This window comes from Rhinatrema bivittatum, chromosome 1 (genome assembly GCF_901001135.1).
Source record: "Rhinatrema bivittatum chromosome 1, aRhiBiv1.1, whole genome shotgun sequence".
Lineage (NCBI taxonomy): Eukaryota > Metazoa > Chordata > Amphibia > Gymnophiona > Rhinatrematidae > Rhinatrema > Rhinatrema bivittatum.
The window spans coordinates 711,579,319-711,604,809 of NC_042615.1; the positions used below are offsets into that span (position 1 = coordinate 711,579,319).

The following is a 25,491-nucleotide window of genomic DNA, read 5'->3' on the forward strand; positions in this document are numbered from 1 at the left end:
TTCATTTGTTGCAGGTTTGACCTTTGGGGGAGGGGCGGGGATAGCCGAGGGCGCTAGTGACGGGTCTCTGTGTCCTCCTGTTCCTTCCAATGGCTCTACTTGTATACTTGAGCAGGTTACTTTGCCTTCTACTGCCTCAGGAACAAAGGATAACTTTCAAACACCTATATGACTGCGATGCACCTATATGACCGCGATGCACCTATATGACCGGGATGCACCTATATGACTGCGATGCACCTATATGACCGGGATGCACCTATATGACTGCGATGCACCTATATGACCGGGATGCACCTATATGACCGGGATGCACCTATATGACCGGGAACAGATCTACACTAATATTTGCTAACCCATATGCACATTTTTTAAAATACCTGCATCTCTAGCCTGCCACATACGCGCATATATAAACGCATTGAATGCACATACCTTTTCTATTTTTTAAAAAATACACATGCATGTTTTACGCAAGAAAATAAAGTAGGATTTGCATAAATTGTAATGTATGCATACAAATCAGTGTATTTTAAAACCATGTGAGCATTAAGGAAATTACCAATTTTATCAATGAGTCCATCGGTTTGCCCAGTCTTTCTCCTTGGTCACCTAGACCCCCCCCTGGTTCTTCAGCCTGAACTCCCTCCCATTTCACCCAGACTTCCCTCCCCGTCAGTAATACACAATAAGTTTAATATCCTTTATATGCCTGATAATTAGCAGGTGTAAAATTATGTGAGTAAATTGGCAAATCTGTGTGTCATTTAAAATAGCAACTTCCAAGCACAAATGTTGCCCTTTTATAAAATATGGAATATGCAAACAAAGGCTACTTACATGCATATATGCTAATGTTTATATGCACAACACTCTGAAAATTCATCCCTTAGATCCCTCTGCAGCAGGGGCCTACAAATTCGTACCTGAATTTGTAACTCACCTTGAGCTCAGATTTGGAAAGACAAGTAATTAAATCTAAAATCCAATCCAATAGTGGCAAAGTATGCAGGTAACCTTAGCATGCAATCTTATGATGATTTTTTTTTAAAAGAAACTACCTGGAAGTTTCTCTTTGAAAATTAGCATAAAGCAGGAATGCTAAAAGCACCCACATAACTTTGCACCTGCTATGTTGTATGGACAGCCGAGGAGGGGAAAATAGCAAGAATACTTTTGAAAATGTCACGTATGTGCACAGTTCTCTTCCCTCAACTTAAATGCACTCCAGAAAATGCCTCCTCAATGTGTGTATGCTGTGAAAGGCCCATTTGTACTTTTAGCAGGGCTGGGGGGGGGGGGGGGGCGGGGGCAATTTTTAGAAAGGCTAATCTAGGCAATGTAATCCATTTTCATGTAGCTAGATTACTCTGGAAATTGTCCTCTCCATTCCTAGCTGTGAATTGCTCTACAACCCTATGAACAAGAGAGATATATCTGTCACAGGAGAAATAGGATATGGAGCAGCTCATCATGAGACATCTGTCTAAATAGTAGGTACACTCAAAGACCAAACGGTGAAAATGAAAAGTGCTAGTTCTCCTTTTACTTGAACAGGACATACCTTATCACTTAACTCTTTAAAATGCTTCTGTTCTCCTTGAAACAATTTCTAGGGTTGTGCAAAAGGGACGGATTCGTTCGATTCGGTATTCGTCGGGACCCAAATACGTTGCATTCGTTTTCATAGGGGGAAACCCAATTCGTCCATTAGTTGAATTCGGTATTCGTTTTCCATTAAAGTTGGAAAAACAAAACAAAACAAAAAACCCTTCCCAACCCTTTAAATTTAACTACAACCCCCCACCCTCCTGACCCCCAAGACTTGCCAAAAGTCCCAGGTGGTCTAGCGGGGGTCCTAGAGCGATCTCCTGCACTCGGGCCCTCAGCTGCTAGTATTCAAAATGGCGCCAATAGACTTTGCCCTTACTATGTCACAGGGGCTACCGGTGCCATTGGTCGGCCCCTGTCACATGGTAGGAGCAATGGATGGCCGGTGCCATCTTGTGCTCTTACCATGTGACAGGGGCCGACCAATGGCATCGGCCCCTGTGACATAGTAAGGGCAAAGGCTGTCTGGACCATTTTGAATACCGGCAGCCAACAGCCCAAGTGCAGGAGATCCCTCCTGGACCCCCGCCGGACCACCAGGGACTTTTGGCAAGTCTTGGGGGGGGGGGGGGTCAGGAGGGTGGGGGTTTTATTCATTAATGATACGTTTCATTCGTGGGGGTTCGCCATATGTTTTGGGAGCCCACGAATGCAACGAATAGGGACCTATACGTTGCGGATTGTGCATTTGTTCAAAACAAATGCACATCCAAAACAATTTCTAACACTACCAGTAGTGGACTCGTCCTCTACTAGCTTTCCCTCCTTTATCTTTGCCTTTTACATTTATCAGACATTAACAAAATAAAGAAAATAAATACTTGCTGACAAAATGCTCTTTCTGAAATGGACTAGGATTTATTAGCCTCTAGAAACTCTTAGCATGCCTTTTCTCTCAACTTCTCTGCATTAGCGAGTACACAGAACAAGGGCCACTCCACAGCAGTATAGTTTGTTGCTTTTTTATTATCCCATTACTGCTGGATTAACCTTTCTTTTCTGGGGTTCACCACTCAAGAAAAGGCACAGCACCTGGAGACATAGCAGCGTTGTCTTGCTTATGCTTTTCCTGTAGTTTGTTTCTAGCGGGAAATGAAAAGATAGTAGCATCTTACTCAACATCAGATTTTCCTATGTGCAGTAGGACTCTGTCTCTCTCTCCTCCTCCTTCCAGCACCAACACCACAGGGACAAGAAGTAATGGCAGTTTGCAGAAATCCCAACACCATGGAACTTAATAAGGCAATGGCATCTTTTGCCCTTTCTTGCCAGGCCTGACATAATAGCAATGAGGACTACTAGCAGTTAGACAACAGTCCTGGCACCATGGGACTTAAAATGGCAGTGATGACATGTGAACTCAGCCTAACACGGGCCGATACACTAAAAATCGCGGGAGAGCGCACAGGACACTCTCCTATGCGGGCGATACAGTAAATTAATTTATTTAAAATAGGGTCCGTGGTAAAAAGAGGCGCTAGGGACACTAGCGCGTCCCTTGTGCCTCTTTTTGGACAGGAGCGGTAGCTATCAACGGGTTTGACAGCCGACGCTCAATTTTGCCGGCGTCGGTTCTCGAGCCCGCTGACAGCCACGGGTTCGGAAACCAGACGCCGGCAAAATTGAGCATCCGGTTTTCAACCCGCGAGCCACGGGCCCATTTTAAATTTATTTTTTTACATTTTTTTACTTTTTTGGGGGGGCCTCCGACTTAATATCGCCATGATATTAAGTCGGAGGGTGCACAGAAAAGCAGTTTTTACTGCTTTTCTGTGCACTTCCCCAGTGCCGGAAAAAATTAACGCCTACCTTTGGGTAGGCGCTAATTTCTTAAAGTAAAATGTGCGGCTTGGCTGCTCATTTTACTTACTGTATCGCGCGGGAATGACTAATAGGGCCATCAACATGCATTTGCATGTTGCGGGCGCTATTAGTCTCGGGGGGGGGGGGGGGGGATTGGACGCGCGTTTTCGACGCGCTATTACCCCTTACTGAATAAGGGGTAAAGCTAGCGCATCGAAAACGCGCGTCCAAATGCCGGTTAACAGTGCTCTCCGTCGGAACGCACTGTACTGTATCAGCCTGACAGCGGGAACAAAGAGGACTAATTTTGCCACAGTATTGATACTATATGTGATCACTAAGGTAGCGGTGTCCTTTGTTCTTTCCAATTGGACCAAAATAACAGGAGAAAGGAATACTAGCAGTTTCTGAAACAGAACCGCCGTTACAGAAATAAAGATGCAACCATATCTGTCTGAACTAGGGCAGAACACAGTGGGATGGGAGACACAGAGGAGGCTTAGCAAAAACATTTCAACACTGTGGAACTATGGAAGCAGCAGCAGCACTTTTCCTGCCCTGCTCACTTCTCTGGCACTGAAGTAAAAGCAGTTCTGGTCACTTTGGCACTGTGGAAGCCGCAGATGCAGCAGGTGGCAGGAATAAGGCCTGTTCTACCTGATCTCAGCTGGAGCAGGACATAAATGAATGCCCTTATACAGAGAAGAGTTGAAATACTGTCTTTACGTGCTGGAAGGATGTTAAAATCCCAGGGGTCTGGGCTACAAGATAGAACATCTGAAAAATGTAAGTGGATTCTCCCAGCAAGAGTACAAATGCCTGTCTTCTAGGATTAAAATGTAACCCTTGCACCAAACAGAACAAAATGTTATACATGACAGGCAGAATGCACTAATACTCAAAGATAATTCAATTTACTATCAAAATATTACAAGGAAATAGAATGCTAAAAGCCTTGGGCAGTATATTATTAGGTATGTCTTTTGTGTAACAAATGTTGGAGCCTAACTCTACAAGAACATATTTTATGTGATTTTCTACATCCAATTCCCATTGTAGTTTCATCTCTAAACTTTCTGAAGTGATAGGATCTTAAGGTTTGCCAAATAAAATTAGAGGTTATTTAACTCATAACCATAAAAGTGCACATTTGGTGCTATGAAAGACATTTAAAATTCAAACACAAATATTCTTAACAGGCAAGAATCCCTTCCCAACAGCAAAACAGATGCACACATGGGCATTTAGTGCCCTCAGCTCTTCTGGCTAACCCCATTAATTTTGTTATGGCTACCTGTAAGAGTGGAACCAGCTGCCAATACCACTCTTTTGCCAGACAATAATAATGATGATATAATGTTTTATTTCTTGCATGCTTTACCACAACAAGTGCTCGGCATGAAACAATGGCTAAAATTATAGATAATACTACATAAATCAAATACAGTAGTACCAGAAACATAACTACTTGCAGTTTCATAAAATGAAAATGAAAAAAATATCAAAGAGAAAATATATAGTGCAAGGCTAAATATTAATAATAAAACTAACTAAAACCCATAAAATCAGATGTCTCTACACTAAAATGGTATTAAGCTAGAATAAAAAGTGTTGAAAAGTATTTTTCTATGCTAGGATACCAATATTCATAAATAAAATAACCAATAAATGATATCATACAATTAAAAAAATATAATTTAAAAAACATTTTCCTCAGGTAAAAGTGCTCTACACCAGTGGTCCCCAACCCTATCCTGGGGGCCCACTAGCCAGTTGGGTTTTCAGGATATCCATAATGAATATGCATGAGAGAAAATTTGCATATTCATTGTGAATATCTTGAAAACCCGACTGGCTGGTGGGCCCCCAGGAAAGGGTTGGGGACCACTGCTCTACACCACATTAAAAACTGTCTAATTAGATCCCACAGGCTTGAAAAAAGAAGAAAGTGATTATTAAAAACCAAAAACCAAAATATGAAAGCAGAAAAAGACTGTATGGCCCATCAAGTCTGCTCATCCACCCAAATAATTTAGCTTTATAATTCTCATCACTCCCTTAGAGATCCCCTGTATTTATCCTATGCTTTCTTGAATTCAGATACTAGCTTTGTCTCCATCTCCTCCTCTGGGAGGCTTTTCTATGCATCCATCACCTTCTCTGTAAAGGAATATTTCCTAAGATTGCTTGTGAGTCTACCCCCTTTGACTCTCATCCCATGATCCCTCATGCTAGAGCCTCCTTAACATTGAAAGATGCTTGCCTCCTGTGCTTGGAAAACTTTGCGATATTTAAATGTCTCTATCATATCTCCCCTATCTCCCCTTTCCTCTAGGGTGTCAGGGGCTGGTGCATCCCAACAAGGCAAACTAGGCAGTTGCCTAAGGCGCTAGCCATAAGAGGGAGGCAAAGTGCAGTCATATGGGGCGGCGAGTGAAGCCCATCCCACTCACGTCCGAGAGGAGTAGAGACTCAGCGGATCACAGGCGGCGCCTCTGTTTGTGTTTGTGAATGAGAGGGATTGGGTATGTATGAGAGAGCAATGGTGAAAGTGAGAGAGAGGGAGGGAGCCTGTGGGCATGTGTGAATGAGACAAGGAACCTAAGTGTGTGTAAGAGAGGGGGCCCTGTCTGAGTGAATAAGGTCAAGGACGGAGTCAGGACCAGGACTGGGGGAAGGGGGTGCAAGGCAAAAGGTTTACCTTGGGCTCCTAATACCCTTGCACCAGCCCTGTAGGGTGTATATGTTTAGATCTTTAAGCCTATCCTCATTGCTTTAAAATGAAGACCACTGACCATTTTAGTATCCACCCTCGGGACCAACAGTAATCAGTTTATTTCCTTTCAAAGGTGCAGTATCCAAAACTGTAGACACTATTCCAAATGAAGTCTTAGCAGGGACCAAAATAGGGGCAATATTACCTCCCTTTTTCTTCTGACCATTCCTCTCCTTCTCTTTTTTTGTGCTTAGAAGTATTTAACTTTCAATACTGTACTTTTCCCTTGTGTTTGCATGCTAAACGCATTACTCTGCATTTTTAGCATTAAATCTTAGCTGCCAAAACCTAGACCATTCCTCGAGCTTCACCAGATTCCTCCTCATGTTTTCCACACTTTCTGGCAGTCCACCCTGTTGCAGGTTTTCCTATCATTGGCAAAGACAAATCTTTCCCCAAAAGCCTTCTGCTATGTTACTCATGAAAATATTGAAAAATACCAGTCCAAGGATGGATCCCTGAAGCACACTGCTACCAACAACCTTCTCCACAGAGAAAACTTCATTTGCTACTACCCTTTGTTGCTTCCTACTCAGCCAGTTTCTAAACCAAGCAATCATTCTAGAACCTATATTTATGCCTCCTATGTGGAACTCTGTCAGAGGTTTTACTGAAATCCAAGTACACTACATCCAGCACTCTTCCTTGATCCAACTCTCTGGTCACCCAGTGTAAGAAATTGACCAGATTTGTCTGACAAGTTTACATCTGGGAGGCATAGAGTCCAACAGGATAATGATCTTACAAGAGACTAAATGCTCAGTAGACTATATGGGTAGAAATCCCATGTGTGTTGGATAAGAGTATAGTGATAGGAGCATACTACCGTCCACCTGTCCAAAATCATCAGACGGATGATGAAATGGTAAGAGAAATCAAGGAAGCTAACCAATTTGACAGTGCAGTAATAATGGGAGAATTCAATTATCCCAATATTGACTGGGTAAATGAACATCAGGACATGCTAGAGACATAGAGTTCCTGGATGGAATAAACAACTGTTTCATGGAGCAATTGGTTCAGGAACCAATGAGAGAGGGAGCTATTTTATATCTAATTCTTAGTGGAACGCAGGATTTGGTGAGAGAGATGAGTGGTGGAGCCACTTGGCAATAGTGATCATACCATGATCAAATTTGAACTAATCAGGGAAGAGGGACACTATGTAAATCTACAGCTCTAACACTAAATTTTCAAAGGGAAACTTTGATAAAATGAGGAAAGTAGTTATGAAAAAATTGAAAGGTGCAGCTGCAAAGGTTAAAAGTGTACAACAGGCATGGACATTGTTTAAAAATACAATCTTAGAAGCGCAATCCAGATGTATTCCATGCATTAAGAACTGTCAGGCCGATTCAGTAAAGTCCACGGGAGAGCGGATGAACGCCGGCTCTCCCGGCACACGCACCGGCCCCTTGCCGGTGCGCGCAATTCAGTATTCAAATGAGGTGATGCGGTAGAAACGGGGAAAAGGAGACACTAGGGACACTAGTATGTCCATAGCGCCTCCTTTTAGCCCGGAGCGGCGGCTGTCAGCAGGTTTGACAGCCGACGCTCAATTTTGCCGGCGTCGGTTCTCAAGTCCGCTGACAGCCACGGGCTCGGAAACTGGACGCCGGCAAAATTGAGCATCCAGTTTTCGGCCCGACAGCTGCGGGCCGAATTACAATTTTTTTTTTTAAACTTTTTTTACTCTTCGGGACCTCCGACTTAATGTAGCAATGATATTAAGTGGGAGGGTGCGCAGAAAAGCAGTTTTTACTGCTTTTCTGTGCACTTTCCCGGTGCTGGAAGAAATTAGCGCCTACCTTTGGGTCGGTGCTAATTTCTGAAAGTAAAATGTGCGGCTTGGCTGCACATTTTACTTTCTGTATCCCGCGCGCATACCTAATAGGGCCATCAACATGCAATTGCATGTTGAGGGCGCTATTAGGTGCCGCGGGTTGGACACGCGTTTTCCTCCCCTTACTTAATAAGGGGTAAGGGAAAACGTGCGTCCAATAGCAGGCTAACAGTGTGCTCTGTCGGAGCGCACTGTACTATATCGGCCTGTGTGGAAGGAAGGCAAAATGATTACCAGCAAGGCAAAAAGGTGAGTTGAAAGAGGCTATTTTATCCAAAAACACATTGTTCAAAAATTGGAAGAAGGATTCATCTGAAGAAAATAGGAACACGGATATGTATTGTCAAGTTAATTCTAAAACACTGATAAGACAGGCTAAGAGAGAATTTGAAAAGAACTTGGCCATAGAGGCAAAAACTAAAAAAAAAAAAAAAACCCAAAAAACTTTTTACAATATACCTGAAGCAGGAAACTTGTGAGGGAATCAGTTGGATTGTTAGATGACAGAAGAGTTAAAGGGATTCTTAGGGAAGATAAGGCCAACACAGAAAGACTCAATTTATTCTTTGCTTCTTTGTTTACTAATGAGGATGCAAGGGAGATGCTGGTTCTGGAGCTGGTTTTCAAGGGTGATGAGTCAGATGAACTGAACCAAATAACTGTGAACCTAAAAGATGTAGTAGGCCAGATTGACAAGCTAAAGGGTAGCAAATCACCTGGACTGGATGGTATGAACCTCAGGGTTCTGAAGAAGCTCAAAAATGAAATGTTACATCTATTAGTTAAAATTTGTAACCTATCATTAAAATCATCCATTGTACCTGAAGACTGGAGGGTGGCTAATGTAACCCCAATATTTAAAAAGGGCTCTGGAGGTGATCCAGGAAACTATAGACTGGTGAGCCTGACTTCAGTGCCAAGAAAAATAGTGGAAGCTATTGTAAAGATCAAAATCACAGGGCATATAGTAAGACATGGTTTAACGGAACACAGTCAGAATTTGAAGGGGATAATAAACATATGGATATGGTGTATTTGGATTTTCAGAAGGCGTTTGACAAAGTCCCTCATGAGAGGCTTCTAAGAAAACTAAAGTCATGGGATATGAGGTGATGTCCTTTCGTGAATTACAAACTGGTTAAAAGACAGGAAAAAAGAGAAGGATTAAATGGTCCGTTTTCTTAGTGAAAAAGGATAAAGAGAGGAGTGCTTCAGGGATGTGTACTTGGACCGGTGTTTTTCAATATATATATATATAAATGATCTGGAAAGGAATACGACGAGTGAGGTAATCAAATTTGCAGATAATACAAAATTATTCAGAGTAGTTACATCACAAGTGGATTGTGATAAATAGCAAGACCACCTTGCAAGACTAGAAGATTAGGCGTCCCAAAAGCAGATGAAATGTAATATGGACAAGTGTAAAGTGATGCATATATGGAAAAATAACCAATGCTGTAGTTAAACTAATAGTTGCTACCACACAGGAAAAAGATCTAGGCGTCATAGTGGATAATACATTGAAATTGTCGGCTCAGTGTACTGCGGCAGTCAAAATAACAAACAATGTTAGGAATTATTAGGAAGGAAATGGTGAATAAAATGGAAAATATCATAATGCCTCTGTTTTGCTCCATGGTGAGACTGCACCTTGAGTACTATGTACAATTCTGGTCGCCACATCTCAAAAAAGATATCGTTGCACTGGAGAAGGTACAGAGAAGAGTGACCAAAATGATAAAGGGGATGGAATGGTTCCCCTATGAGGAAAGGCTAAAGAGGTTAGGGCTGTTCAGCTTAGAGAAGAGACGGCTGAGGAGGGATATGATAGAGGTATTTAAAATCATGAAAGGATTAGAACTGGTAAATGTTAAAAGGTTATTTACTCCTTCGGATAATAGAAGGACTAGGGGAAACTCCATGATTTTAGAAAGTAGCACTTTTAAAACAAAGCGGAGAAAATTATTTTTCACTCAACACACAAACTCTGGAATTTGTTGCCAGAGGATGTGGGGTTAGGGCAGTTAGTGTAACTGGGTTTAAAAAAGGTTTAGATAAGTTCTTGGAGGAGAAGTCCATTACCTGCTATTACTGGCATTAGAAGCATGGGATCTACCGTATTTTTCGCTCCATAAGATGCACCTGACCATAAGACGCACCTAGGATTCAGAGGGGGAAAATTAAAAAAAAAAAAAAAAATTGTGCTAAACCAGCTCTGTCCCCTGGCGTCTGTGCGTCTTATGGAGCAAATTTGGGGAGTGCATAACATTTTTTTCTCCCCATTTTGTTTTCAGGTCTGGGGAAGGCCATTTCAGACCACTCCCAAGATCAGAAAACTTTTATCTTTCTCTGGGAACCCACCCCACCCCCCCCCCAAACTCCCCCCATCCCAACCCTTTAAATTAATTAACACCCCTCCCCAAGACCTGCCAACTTAATTTACTACAGCCCCTCACCCTCCTGACCCCCCCAAGACCTGCCAACCTAATTTACTACAAACCCCCACCGTCCTGACCCCCCCCCCCAAGACCTGCCAAAAGTCCCTGGTGGTCCAGGAGCGGTCTGGGAGCGATCTCCTGGGCTTGGGCTGTCAGCTGCCAATAATCAAAATGGCGCCGACGGCCCTTTGCCCTTACTATGTCACTGGGGCCGACCAATGGCAGCGGTAGCCCCTGTGACATAGTAAGGGCAAAGGGCCGTCGGCGCCATTTTGATTACTGGCAGCCGATGGCCCTTTGCCCTTACTATGTCACAGGGGCTACCGCTGCCATTGGTCGGCTCCAGTGACATAGTAAGGGCAAAAGGCCGTCGGCGCCATTTTGATTACTGGCAGCCGACAGCCCAAGCGATCGCTCCCGGACCGCCACTGGACCACCAGGGACTTTTGGCAGGTCTTGGGGGAGTCAGGAGGGTGGGGGGGGGGGGGGGTTTTGTTAGATTTTTAGTTTTTTTTTTATATTCGCTCCATAAGACGCACATACATTTTCCCCCCACTTTTGGGGGGGAAAAAGTGCGTCTTATGGAGCGAAAAATACGGTACTTAATGTTTGGGTACTTGGCCAGGTACTTGTAATCCTGGATTGGCCATTGTTGAAACTGGATGCTTGGTTTGATGGACCCTTGGTCTGACCCAGTATGGCAACTTCTTATGTTCTGAACAGATCATGTCCTGAATAATGTGCTGAATCTTTAATCTGCATATGCAAGAAAACATAAGATATGTCATGCTAGGTCAAACCAAAGGTTTATTGAGCCCAGCGTCTTGAAGCTGACATTAAGGAGAATCCAAAGTTTATCTACTATCATTAACCACATTTTCAGACGTTCCATACCGTAATTGCATATTCACTGAAAAAATATTCTCTTAAAATGTTTTAAGTCTGCTACCTGTTAGTTTCAAGAAGTGTTCCCTAGTCCTACTACTATATGATAGTCTAAATAGCCATTCCCTATTACCCTGTTCCATGTCATACATCATTTTATAAACCTTTATCATAGCCCATAAGTAATCTTCGCTTAAGTTGAAGAACCCTAACCTGTTTAGCCTTCTTCATACAGGAACCAATGTATCCCCATTACCATTTTCTTGCTCTTCTCTTTACTTTTTCTCTTCTGAGCTGTGATAAACAGACCTGCACTCAAAACTCAAGGTATAGCTGTACCATGAAATGATACAAAGGCAAAATCCTAATAACGAAGCAAGCATGACTAATGTAGATTACTACGCTATTACAACAATTGAAAAAGGACCTATTTGATTTTGAAAGCTCATACATCATACAATTTCTGGTTAATTGTAATGCTGAACCAATACAAATTATCACAACTAATATATTAGACAATATTTTAGCATGATCTGCAAAGAATACAGATTTCTCCAGAATCAATCTTGCTACTCTGAACTACCTAATTATGAACTGCATATTTTTTTTACTCTTTTGAAACAGTTCCCTTGAAATCTGTTAATACTACTTTTTCCTTCTCTATCAATTTAGTTTTATAGATTATTGCCTGTGAAGGGACACTATTAATAACTATACTATGGAATTCTATACCCAATGTACATAGCAACATAGAAAATGACAGCAAAAACCAAAATGGCCCATCCGGTTTGCCCAGTAGCAATTTATCCATTTTGGGCAGATATTTATTTAAAAATATTTAATATTCTGTTTATATTAGTTATACCATTCTAAGCAGACAAACAAAGCACATATAGTAGTGAATAGAAACAAACAAAACATGACAGTAAGACATAACACAGCCAAGTAATAAAATAAACATCTCGAGAAAATGCCTAGTAAAAGAAATGAGCCTTCTATATTTTCTGAAATAACTTTGTAATTTAGGATAGAACACAATTCATTGGGTATTCCATTCTATAAAGATAGTCCAATAATAGAGAAACGTCTTTTCCAGATGGCTTCAAGATGAAATGCCTTAGATATGCATATAAATTTCCATGTGGAACCTGACACACTCTCTCCCTTCCCCCATATCCCATAACCAACACCTCAAAGTTGTACCACTGCCTTTTAGGGTTGTAAACTTCGCTATGTGCAGGTTATTCCAATCCTCTCTCTCATATATGATGGAATCATTCCACTGCTATTTAGGTTTGCAATTGCTATGGTTAACCCATGCCTTCTAGTAAATACAATACGTCTATGTCAAGGCTACTTTGGGCTGTAACTGCAATTAGATGGGAGTCCACAGCAAAATATCTATACTACCTGAATGTAAGCCGCTTTGAAGTAACTGAAAGGAGGACTATTAATCTAAATAAATAAGTTCATATATTGTGTTATTCACAATTTAATCTTACTATAATACTTTTATGAATTTCTTTGTGAATGTGATTTAAAAAATGAACAAACTTTGCTCTAATTGACTCTATAATAGCACAGTAGCATTAAGCACAATATATGAGTTTGTAAGCCAGAAATGCCAAATTCCTTGAGAACATAAAAACTTAAGAAATTGCCATACTGGGTCAGACCAAGGGTCCATCAAGCCCAGCATCCTGTTTCCAACAGTGGCCAATCCAGGCTACAAGTACTTGGCAAATACCCCAAAAATAAGTCTATTCCAGGCTACCGTTGCTAGTAATAGCAGTGGTTATTTTCTAAGTCAACTTGATTAATAGCAGGTAATGGACTTTCTCCAAGAACTTATCCAAACCTTATTTAAACCCAGCTACACTAACTGTACTAACCACATCCACTGGCAACAAATTCCAGAGTTTAATTATGTGTTGAGTAAAAAAGAATTTTCTCCAATTAGTTTTAAATGTGCTACATGCTAACTTCATGGAATGTCCCCTAGTCCTTCTATTGTCTGAAAGAGTAAATAACAGATTCACATTTACCTAGACCCCTCATGATTTTAAAGACCTCTATCATATCCCCCCTCAGCCGTCTCTTCTCCATGCTGAACAGCCCTAACCTCTTTAGTCTTTCCTCATAGGGGAGCAGTTCCATCCCCTTCATCATTTTGGTCGCCCTTCTCTGTACCTTCTCCATCGCAACTATATGTTTCTTGAGATGCGGCGAACAGAACTGTACACAGTACTCAAGGTATCGTCACAACAGGGAGTGATACAAAGGCATTATAAAATCCTCCATTTTATTCACCATTCCCTTCCTAATAATTCCTAACATTGTTTGCTTTTTTGACTGCCATAGCACACTGAGCCGACAATTTCAAAGTATTATCCACTATGACAGTGGTTCTCAACCTTTTTTCTGTCGGGACACACCTGACAGATGGTTCTCACATGCGTGACACACTGACCCATGATCGTCATGGGGCTAGATGTAAAAGTACAGTTTGCATCCACGGGAACCCCCCTGATCCACAATAATGGATGTAAAGCAGAATTATGACATTCCCCATACAATTCACCCTACAAAAAAGATATTCTGGTTCTGGTGTCATCTCAGTAACAGCAACTCAAACTCCTACTTCCAGGCTAAATAGCCCTACTTATGAAAAGACAGCAGTTTACCACCAATGCATATCCTCTTGAGAAAACACAAGAAATAAGACTGATAAAACTCTTACATGCTAGTAAAATATCTCATCTCGGTAACAGACACAGAACCGACCTAACATACTCCCAGGATCTGTAGTAATGCACATAAACTAATCCGCACACAGTTACACCTGTATTATGGAATACACTCAAACAGGAGCAACCCTATCTATGAAAAGGCAACACTATAAATATTAAATCAGGCCCTAAAAAGCAATACACCTCTTATTAGAAAAACAGAACTAGCAAGCAGCTATAGATCCCCACACAGAAATAATTGTAAAACTATACTAATAAGCAGAATAAATGTTTCTAAACAGCTATGAACAGAATAACATCCAACAATTAAAAACTTATAAAAACTATTAAAAATTCTCCAAACACCAATAAAATATTTCAAAAAAAGCAGACACATCACATAATATTAAATAATTAAAATGGCAGTCAATCAAGAAAAATAAACTTAAAAAGCCACCTTTACTTACCCCCTCCAGCAGCTCTCCTACTCCTCTTCCATGCAGGCTGTAGCACACAGCAGAAGCAGCAGTAGAGGCTAAGCTCTATACTCATGGTCCTCTTCCTTATTGCCCATGTTTCTCACACACACACACACCATACCATTCATGCCCCCATGACCAGTTTCTGTCTCTCACACACCAATCATCTCCCAAACAGTCTTTGACACACACACCAGTCACCTTCCTGAACAGTTTCTCTCATGCCATACACACACACAGACTTCCCACTCCCGTGTTCTACTTACATATACGGGCTTCTCACTCTCATAATCACTTTCTCTGTCTCACACACACTCACCAGTCTCTCACTCCCTTGCTTGTTCTCTCCACATGCACAGGCTTATCATTCCCATAATCACTTTCTTTCTCTCACACACACACAAACACACACCAGTCACCTGATCTCTCATGCATACACACACACAGGCTTCCCACTCCCATGTTCTTTCAGATATACAGGCTTCTCACTCCCATGCTGTGTCTCACACACACCCAGGTTTCTCACTCCCATGCTCACTCTTCACATGCACAGGTTTCTCATTCCCATAATCACTTTCTCACACACACACACACCAGTCTCTCTCTCGTTTCCATGCTCGCTCTCCACGTGCACAGGCTTCTCATTCCCTGAATCACATTCTTTCTCTTACATTCACACACACCAGTCTCTTTCTCTCACACACACACCGTCACCTTACCAACCAATCTCTCTCTCTCATGCATGCACACACACACAGACTTCCCACTCCAATGCTCTCTCACATAATCAGGCTTCTCACTCCCATGCTTTCTTTCACACACATCCACCCCCCCCCCCCAACAGCAGGCTTCTTACGCCCATGCTTTCTCACATACACAGATTTCTCACTTCCATGCTTTTTCTCTCTCTCACACACACACATCAGTCACCTCCCTGACTAATGTCTCACACTCTCACATACACATCAGTCATCTCCTTGAGCAGTCACTTTCATTGTCTCTCACATATACACATACATCAGCTCTCTGACCAGTTTCTCTCACTCACACACATGCTCTCAATCACACGCAGGCTGGCTGCTTCTTTCTCTCACTCACTTCCTCTTCCCCTTCCCCGCCCCTCCCAGAGCACAAATGGTAGCTGCAGCAGCCTCCTCCTCCAGCCCCCGCAAGCCAAGAAAGAAGAATCCCATTGGCCGCGGGAGGCTCATGCTGCTGTCTCCTTTCCCGATTACCGTCTGCTTCAATTGCTTGGGGGCCGATGCTGCAGCCGCCGCTGCTACTTTATCACACGGCATGGTCTTTCTCCTTCCCGCGCACCGCGTATCACTTCCTGTTCCGGGTCACCTGGGGGGGGGGGGGGGCGCGGGAAGAAGAAAAGGCCAGCCGCGGAGGCCACAGCTTTTTTTTAGCACTGCTGCCGTTCCCACTGGGCTTGAACGTGTTGATAGCCCGGCGGCAACGGCAGCAGGGAAGAAAGAGCAGCGGGAGAGACCCGGAGCACGCAACACAGCAACCGGTGCTTGGCGACACACTAGTGTGTCGCGACACACCGGTTGAGAACCGCTGCGCTATGACACCTAGATCTCTTTCCTGGGTGGTAGGCTCCTAATATGAGTGAAAATGTGTTGCACCTTAGTTTAGTTGAAATACAAAGTATATTGATATATATTTTTTTATTCAATTTGTATATAATAATTAAAATGAGACACTAAATTTCTGAGGTCTTGGTAGTACAATAAATGGTAATGCATTTCTACAATAAATAGTAACATTTCTAGATCTAACTAATAGCCAGAAAATCCCACTAAACTCAACACTACTCATGTTACTGAACTATAGGATTTTCTGCAGGTTGTAGTATGTTTTTTGTTTATTGTAGCAATATAAAATATTAGCCAGCAATATACAAGCTTTTGAGACTATGATGTTCCTTCTTGTCATTCATATTTCTGCAGGACTAGTGTCACCATTAAATTGCTGCACAGTGGGATACAGTAAAAATGGTCAACAATGCATGCCATAATTGTAGTAACTAGTTTCTGTTATTTATTTTAATTAGGTGAAAAGTCTTGTAACTACTTCCATTTTTAGTATAAGTAATTTTTTTCATAGCAGACATAAAAACAGATTCTTACTTCTTGCTGAAATTCTTGGGCCATCTGGCTGAGAAGAGATGAAAAAAAGCTTGCATTTTGCAGCAATACTCGGCCTATGACTCCCAGATATGTAGACATCACTACTGGATATCTCTGCAGGACAACATTAAGAAAATGAAATCATAAAAGGGGAAAAAAAAGTATAAAATGAATCTAAAATTCGGCATCTATCATGATACTACCAAAACTTTGAAACATGAAGATAATTTTCAAAATGTTTTACATGGGTGACCAAGCTTGTCTGAAAATTGCCACCCTTCTTTCCCTGTCAGTCCAGGTAAAAATATTTGTGCTGCTTTTACCAGAGAGGGGAAAAAGGGGCAGGGTTAAATCAGGGAGGAAAAGTATGTGTACTTTGCACTTTCTTCAGCATAGGTGAAAAGTATACCTAAATTACCTGCATTTTCTCATCAGCCCAAATTTTTAAAGGAAAGCGCTTTAGTTAGTCTATAAGATATCATTGGCTTCTATCATGTTTTTTCATTTCTTCTGAATCCTCACTTACCACACTGGGAAGCAATGACATTTAGCCATCAATAAAATGTACAAAGCAATTCATGAATAATTCCGGATGAAAGTAGAACAGTCATTCTTAAAATAAGATTCTTTTTACAATAGCACGTTAATGGTAAGAATATTATTCATTACTTAATCATTAAATATTTGATTAATAGTTTATGTATGTCATCTATAAAACATAAGTGATGCATTTTTGGTGGCTCAAACAAGCAGCTTTTCAAAAAAGATTCATCGTAAGACAACTACTGTAAGAACTAGGATCATCTATCTGTATTTGTTAAATTAAAAGGTGGACAATCACAGACAGATATTAGAAAAATAAGCCGCTTTCATATCCAATAGTAATCAATGAAAACGAAATCAGGAACTTCTCCTGAATAGTGGAAACCAAAAAGAAAAAAGTATTAAACTAGGATTATCCTAAAGCCAGCAAAATCCTACCCTTCTAATGATTAAAAACACTAAGGTATGCTTAGCATCATACTGTAGTACAGTGGCTCACAATCTGTCATTGAAACGCCCAAACAAGTCTGCTTTTATTATATCCACCATGAGAGTATTTCTGGATCTATTTTCATACATTTAGCTTTAAGAACTCAGTCAGTATATATTTGGTTACTCTGGAAGACAGATGTGTTGGGGGTTCTCAAGAATCATATTTGGTAACCACTGCTGTTAACTGACCAACAGTTGCTATATAGAAATACTCACCTGCAGGATTACACCATCATAAATAATATAACAAGGGGGAGGGAGAGAAACAGACCACAGCTTCAAAACAATTAAGCTTGATAGTAAAGCTATATCTTAATGGCTTACTGTATGCTCTTGAGGGAGCCTTCCCTTTTTAAAAACTTTACATTTAACTTGGCAAGTTCAATGTAAGACATTGATAAGACAGGCTGAGAGAATTTGAAAAGAAGTTGGCTGTAGAGGCAAAAACTCACAGTAAAAACTTTTTAAAATATATCCAAAGCAGAAAGCCTGTGAGGGAGTCAGTTGGACCGTTAGATGATCGAGGGGTTAAAGGGGCACTTAGAGAAGATAAGGCCATGCAGAAAGATTAAATGATTTATTTGCTTCGGTGTTTACTGAAGAGGATGTTGGGGAGCTACCCGTAATGGAGAAGGTTTTCATGGGTAATGACTCAGATGGACTGAATCAAGTCACGGTGAACCTAGAAGATGTGGTATGCCTGATTGACAAACTGAAGAGTAGTAAATCACCTGGACTGGATGGTATACACCACAGATTTCTGAAGGAACTAAAAAATGAAATTTCAGACCTATTAGTAAAAATTTGTAACCTATCATTAAAATCATCCATTATACCTGAAGATTGGAGGATAGCAAATGAAACCCCAATATTTAAAAAGGGCTCCAGGGGGGATCCGGGAAACTACAGACCTGTTAGCCTGACTTCAGTGCCAGGAAAAATAGTGGAAAGTGTTCTAAACATCAAAATCACAGAACATATAGAAAGACATGGTTTAATGGAACAAAGTCAGCATGGCTTTACCCAAGGCAAGTCTTGGCTCACAAATCTGCTTCACTTTTTTGAAGGAGTTAATAAACATGTGGATAAAGGTGAACGGGTAGATGTAGTGTACTTGGATTTTCAGAAGGCGTTTGATAAAGTTCCTCATGAGAGGCTTCTAGGAAAAGTAAAAAGTCATGGGATAGGTGGTGATGTCCTTTTGTGGATTGCAAACTGGCTAAAAGACAGGAAACAGAGAGTAGGATTAAATGGACAATTTTCTCAGTGGAAGGGAGTGGACAGTGGAGTGCCTCAGGGATCTGTATTGGGACCCTTACTTTTCAATATATTTATAAATGATCTGGAAAGAAATACGATGAGTGAGATAATCAAATTTGCAGAGGACACAAAATTGTTCAGAGTAGTTAAATCGCAAGCAGATTGTGATAAATTGCAGGAAGACCTTGTGAGACTGGAAAATTGGGCAGATGAAATTTAATCTGGATAAGTACAAGGTGATGCATATAGGGAAAAATAACCCATGCTATAATTACACAATGTTGGGTTCCATATTAGGTGCTACCACACAAGAAAGAGATCTAGGTGTCATAGTGGATAACACATTGAAATCGTTGGTTCAGTGTGCTGCGGCAGTCAAAAAAGCAAACAGAATGTTGGGAATTATTAGAAAGAGAATGGTGAATAAAACGGAAAATGTCATAATGCCTCTGTATCGCTCCATGGTGAGACTGCACCTTAAATACTGTGTACAATTCTGGTCGCCGCATCTCAAAAAAAGATATAATTGCGATGGAGAAGGTACAGAGAAGGGCTACCAAAATAAGGGGAATGGAACAGCTCCCCTATGAGGAATGACTAAAGAGGTTAGGACTTTTCAGCTTGGAGAAGAGACGGCTGAGGGGGAATATGATAGAGATGTTTAAAATCATGAGAGGTCTAGAACAGGTAGATGTGAATCGGTTATTTACTCTTTCGGATAGTAGAAAGACTAGGGGGCACTCCATGAAGTTAGCATGGGGCACATTTAAAACTAATCAGAGAAAGTTCTTTTTCACTCAACACACAATTAAACTCTGGAATTTGTTGCCAGAGGATGTGGTTAGTGCAGCTGTGTTTAAAAAAGGACTGGATAAGTTCTTGGAGAAGTCCATTACTTGCTATTAAGATCACTTAGAAAATAGGCACTGCTATTAGCAATGGTAACATGGAATAGACTTAGTTTTTGGGTACTTGCCAGGTTCTTATGGCCTGGATTGGCTACTGATGGAAACAGGATGCTGGGCTTGATGGACCCTTGGTCTGACCCAGAATGGCATTTTCTTATGTTCTTAAGCCCATACATTGAAGAAAACTTATTATGAAAGTAAACCATAGGAAGTGCAGGACAGCAAGTTTGCTTCCCTGTAAACATGGCTCTCTGTAGTCACATTAGCCAAAACGTGTGTAGGTAATTATCAACTGACAGCGCTGATATAGACCCAGCTCTCAGAGCTCAGTAACAATTTTATTGAGTATGCAAGAAAGGTGTCACATGCATTTTTATTTATTTATTTATTTAGATTTATATTCTGCTTTTTTTTGCCCTTTTTTCAGCACTTCAAAGTGGATTACATTCAGGTACTTGGAGGTATTTCCCATCCCCATGCACTCTTTCGGGAGCCCACTATTCTCTTCCTGCACTGAAACTTTACCAAGGTAGTCAACTCTCCAGGAAGGCCGGCAGGTATTAAGTATGGCTAATTCATCTTGCTGTTTATCAAGAATCTTATTTACAGGTAAAAACTTGCTTTCTCCTTTTGACAAGCAGGCAATTAGGCACAACATGGGCAGATTTAAGTGTCATCCCCAGAAGAATCAACCCCAAACCACATATTCGTTTAGTTGTCTTAAATTTGACTGTCAGTGATCACACCGTTGTTCACTGCAAAAACAACTTTAATTCTTAAATTTTTTTGTAAATACAAAATGGCCACAGCATCAACAGTGACAACAACTACAAAACTTAGGGGTAGATTTTTAAAACGTATGCCGGATTTTAATAGATACGCACATAGCCGCGCGTATCCTTTAAAATCTGGGGTTGGCGTGCACAAGGCTGTGCAAAATCAGCAGCCTGCACATGTCGAGCCGTGCAGCCTGCCTCCGTTCCCTCCGAGGCCGCTCTGAAATCAGAGCGGCCTCGGAGGGAACTTTCCTTCCACCCCTCCGCACCTTCCCGTCCCTTCTCCTACCTAACCCACCCCCCCCCAGCCCTATCTAAACCCCCCTACCTTTGTTCGAAAAGGTACGCCTGCCTGAGGCCTCGGCCACGCCCGCAGCCCCGCCCCCTACACGCCCCGGGACTTACGCGCGCCGCCAAGCCTATTCAACATAGGTTCGGCGTGTGCAGGGGGAACTTGGGGCAGGTTTTCGGGGGGTACGCGCGTACCCCTTTGAAAATCTGCCCCTTAACATCTTAACTTACATGCATGCTAGTGTCTTAACATATCCCTTACAGTAGGGGTGGGCAAACTTTTTTGTGCTGGGGCCACATCACAAGCTATCAAGTGCAACAAGTGCCGGTGGGGTGAGGCACGACAGGTCCTTGACACAGCAATCAAATCTCCACCACCTGCTGCAGGCATTTCAGTATCCAGCAGGCTTAAGTGCCATCATTTTTAGCACACAATGAGCCCTTCAATCATGGATCCCCAGCCTCTACCAAAATCAGAAAAACCTTCAACGCAACAGGTACAAAGCATTTTCCCAGCTAGCAGACTACCTTACTTCAGACACAAATTCAGGCCATAAAGTATAAATAGAAATGTGCAAAAAAAATGTGGACTGGAAACTCTATACGCCAGAGTAATACATCAAAACCAGAAATATTACTCTTCCTCATAAAACAAAGTCAAGAAATATTAATCAGCCATAACAGTGAGAAAAATATACTAATAAAAAGCATATTTCAAAACAGATGACAAATAGATCAACTAATAATTAAGAAGAATAAGGGATAAAAAAAACCTTTAAACATTTCCCCCAAATCAATCACATATTTCAAAACAGCAGACATATCAAACACCCAATAATAAGGATTAAAAAAAAAAATCTCTTCCATCTCCATACCTGGAAACTTTTCATTTCTAGTCACCCTGAGTTTGTAGACACTCTCTTCACAGTCACACACACAAGCAGGCTGCCAATCTCTCTCTCTTTTTCAAAGGCACACAAAAGTAGGCTCCAAATTTCTCTCTCTCTCTTTCACAGGTACGCACATAAGCAGGCTCCCAATCTCTCTCTTTCACGGGCATGCATACAAGCAAGCGCCCAATCTCTCTCTTTCACAGGAACACACACAAGCAGGCTCCCAATCTCTCGCTCTTTCACAGGCATACACATAAGCAGGCTCCTAATCTCTCTCTCTTTCACAGGTATGCACACAAGCAAGTTCCCAATCTCTCTCTCTCTTTCACCGGCACACACATAAGCAGGCTCCTAATCTCTCTCTCTTTCACAGGTATGCACACAAGCAAGTTCCCAATCTCTCTCTCTTTCACCGGCACACACATAAGCAGGCTCCTAATCTCTCTCTCTTTCACAGGTATGCACACAAGCAAGTTCCCAATCTCTCTCTCTTTCACAGGCACACACATAAGCAGGCTCCTAATCTCTCTCTCTTTCACAGGTATGCACACAAGCAAGTTCCCAATCTCTCTCTCTTTCACAGGCACACACATAAGCAGGCTCCTAATCTCTCTCTCTTTCACAGGTATGCACACAAGCAGGCTCCCTGTCTCATTCACAGGCATGCACACAAGCAGGCTTCCAATCTCTCTCTCTTTTTCAAGGGCACACACACAAGCAGGTTCCCAGTCTTTCTCTCTCTCTTTCACAGCCATGCACACAAATACGTCACCAAACACACATTTATACATCTGCTCATTCTTCAGCCACACTGGCCTGGGTTGAAGTGGCGGCCTACCACTCGTTCTCCCTTCTTCTCTGGCAGGCGCCACTGCCATATCTCCCTTCCCCTCCTTTGGCACCAGTGGCCTGGGCTCTGGTAGGAGCTGCCGCCACATATTTTTTCTTCTTTTTCAGCCCTGCCGGCCTGGTCTCAGGCAGGCGCCATTGTCACATCTCTCTTTGTTTTCAGCACCGTTGCCGTGTCTATCTTCTTTTTTGGCTCCGGTGGGCGACGCTGCCACATCTTTTAAATCTCTCCTTGCTGGTGGGAATCCCACCAGCTCCAATTATTAGGGTTTCTCCTTGTCAGCCAGGTCACATTACGATGCTGACATCCGTCTGCCTGCCGAAGCTGGTCTTGCTGCCTTCCTGCCCTCTGATATCATCAAAGGCCATTTCAGTGCATGAGCAAAAAAGCAACATTTTGGGCCTTTAATGATGACATTAATAACTCAGGCAGGCTGCAAAAGCCTCGGAGGGCCGCATCTAATCCATTTTAAAATTTCTTCCATAAGCCAGATTAAAAGTAAGAAAGGGTCGGATATGGCTCGTGGGTTGTAGTTTGTCCACCCTTGTCTTACAGTCTAGCTATGACCATGGGATGACTAGTGTCCTACACTTATATGTCTTTCTGATGCCACTTTAAATTGTTATTCAAAATCAGGCCATAAAAATCACTGTAGCTGTGGTCCCACAAGCCCCAGAGTGAATGTCCAACACATGCATCGCAGCAGTCACCAAATGTATTTTTCCCAGGCCAAGCCATTAGCTGTTTTTGAGGAAAGATGGAGCCAGCGTGTAATAGCCATGCCCCAGTCCCCACCTGATTGCACACCTCTTATGCCGCTGAGTCACCTCTGCAGCTGAACCATTCCTTACCTGTGAAATTTCAGATTTTGCTGGCAAAGCACTCATGCAGTATGTAGTAAGCTCTAGCGGTGCTTTTTTGGTGAAAAAAAAAAAAAGAGGTTATCACCACTTGTCAGGGGCTTTTCTGCCCATTGCCTGCCTTGGCGCTGCCCATTTTTCCTACCACTGCCCACCCACCTTTCCATCCTGCTTACCATCCCCTTCCTCACTCCCTTCTCCCCTCCATGCCTACCCTGGGACTTCGCTCCACACCCATGTTGTGCCCAGCTCCTTTATTCCTATTTGCTGCAGGGGTCTTAATGTGGGGAGAGTCCCAAGCTGAGGACTGCATTGCAAAGCAATCACTTAAGTCAATCTAGCTCCACCAGGTGAGAATGGATTATTGGGTGAAAAGGCTGTGCCGAGAACTGCTTGTTCAAAGTTATGATCTCCTTGACATGCTATCTAGACAATAGTGAGACTAAAATGTGAACAGAATCAAGTAGCAGCTTTGCAAATGCCTTCAATAAAAGTGGCCCTGAGATGAACCACTGAAACTGCCAACACTCTCATTTGAGGAGCCTTCATAGTGTCTGTAATCTGTAAGCCAGCCAGCCGGAGCATAGCAGTGCTTTATACAAACTGACAGGCAATTGGACAGAGTTTATTTGGCAACTGCCCTTCCCAAACTCTTGGGATCAAAGGACACGAACAGTTGAGAATCTTAACAGTGAGGTTGAGTCTTTTGCATCGAGTGTCACATGTATGATTTTTTACCCGCCGGTGAGAAGTTGTACGTGTGCATCGATGCAAAGAGTTCCTGTCTCCAGAAAACGAGTCCGATCTCTGGAGGCTAGATTGACAGACCTGGAGGAGCAAAGGCAGACAGAGAGGTATATAGATGAGACCTTCAGGGGCATAGTAGCCAAGTCCCAACTTCAGACTGGCAGACCTGGTGCTGCCTGGGAGGAAGGAGGTCTCATGTTCGGAGAGCATCAAACTGGTGCAGCAGGAAAGGATCCAGTAGCAAGGACCTGCTTTCCAGGTGGTGCATTGTCCTTTCCTACCGAGGATGTGTCTCCAAAGGCTACTAACCAGGAGGGAAGGGTTAGGTCGGCCGTCATAGTTGGTAATTTGATTATTAGGAATGTAGACAGCCGGGTGGCTGGTGGGCGTGAGGATCGCCTGCTAACATGCCTACCTGGTGCGAAGGTGACAGACCTCACCCTTCACCTAGATAGGATTTTAGACAGTGCTGGGGATTAACTGGCTGTCGTGGTACATGTGCGCACCAATGACATAGGAAAATGTGGGAGGGAGGCTCTGGAAGCCAAGTTTAGGCACTTAGGTAGAAAACTGAAAGCCAGAACCTACAGGGTAGCATTCTCTGAAATGCTCCCTGTTCCACTCGTAAGTCCCCAGAGGCAGGCAGAGCTCCAGAGTCTCAAAGCGTGGAAGAGAAGATAGTGCAAAGAAGAGGGATTCAGGTTTGTAATGAATTGGGGAACCTTTTAGGGAAAGGGGAGTCTTTTTTGAAGTGATGGGATCCACCTTAACCAGGGTGGAACCAGGCTGTTGGAGCTAACCTTTAAAAAGGAGACAGGGTTTAATTCAACAGTTGCTAACAGCTCAAACACAGGCTTCATCAACTGAGAAATAACTACATTTAGATCCCACTGAGCCATAGGTTCTTTAATAAGAAGACATAAATGGTAAAGCCTTTTGATGAATTTAGTAACCAAAGGATGATGATGATATAGTGGTAAACCTCTACACTGTTGATGGTATGTCACTTAGAGGAACTCTGAATGAATTTGGTTTGAGACCAGAATGAGAAAGATGGAGGTTGAATATTTGAAAGGGTCCTAGCCTTATAATTTACAATTATAAGATTTTCTGGTGGAAGGCTTCCTTGCTGCCAATATTATCTGTTGAATTTCACTGCAAATTGG

General features: G+C 42.3%; 1 protein-coding gene across 1 annotated transcript in view; it reads right to left on the minus strand.

Annotated features, from left to right (window-relative positions):
- Positions 1-25,491, minus strand: part of IPO11 (importin 11) — a 1,257,051-nt gene that overhangs the window by 518,488 nt on the left and 713,072 nt on the right. The window contains exon 26 of the mRNA XM_029576426.1: positions 16,706-16,819. Within this exon, the coding sequence (XP_029432286.1) occupies positions 16,706-16,819 (114 nt within the window). The remainder of the gene's footprint in view (positions 1-16,705; positions 16,820-25,491) is intronic.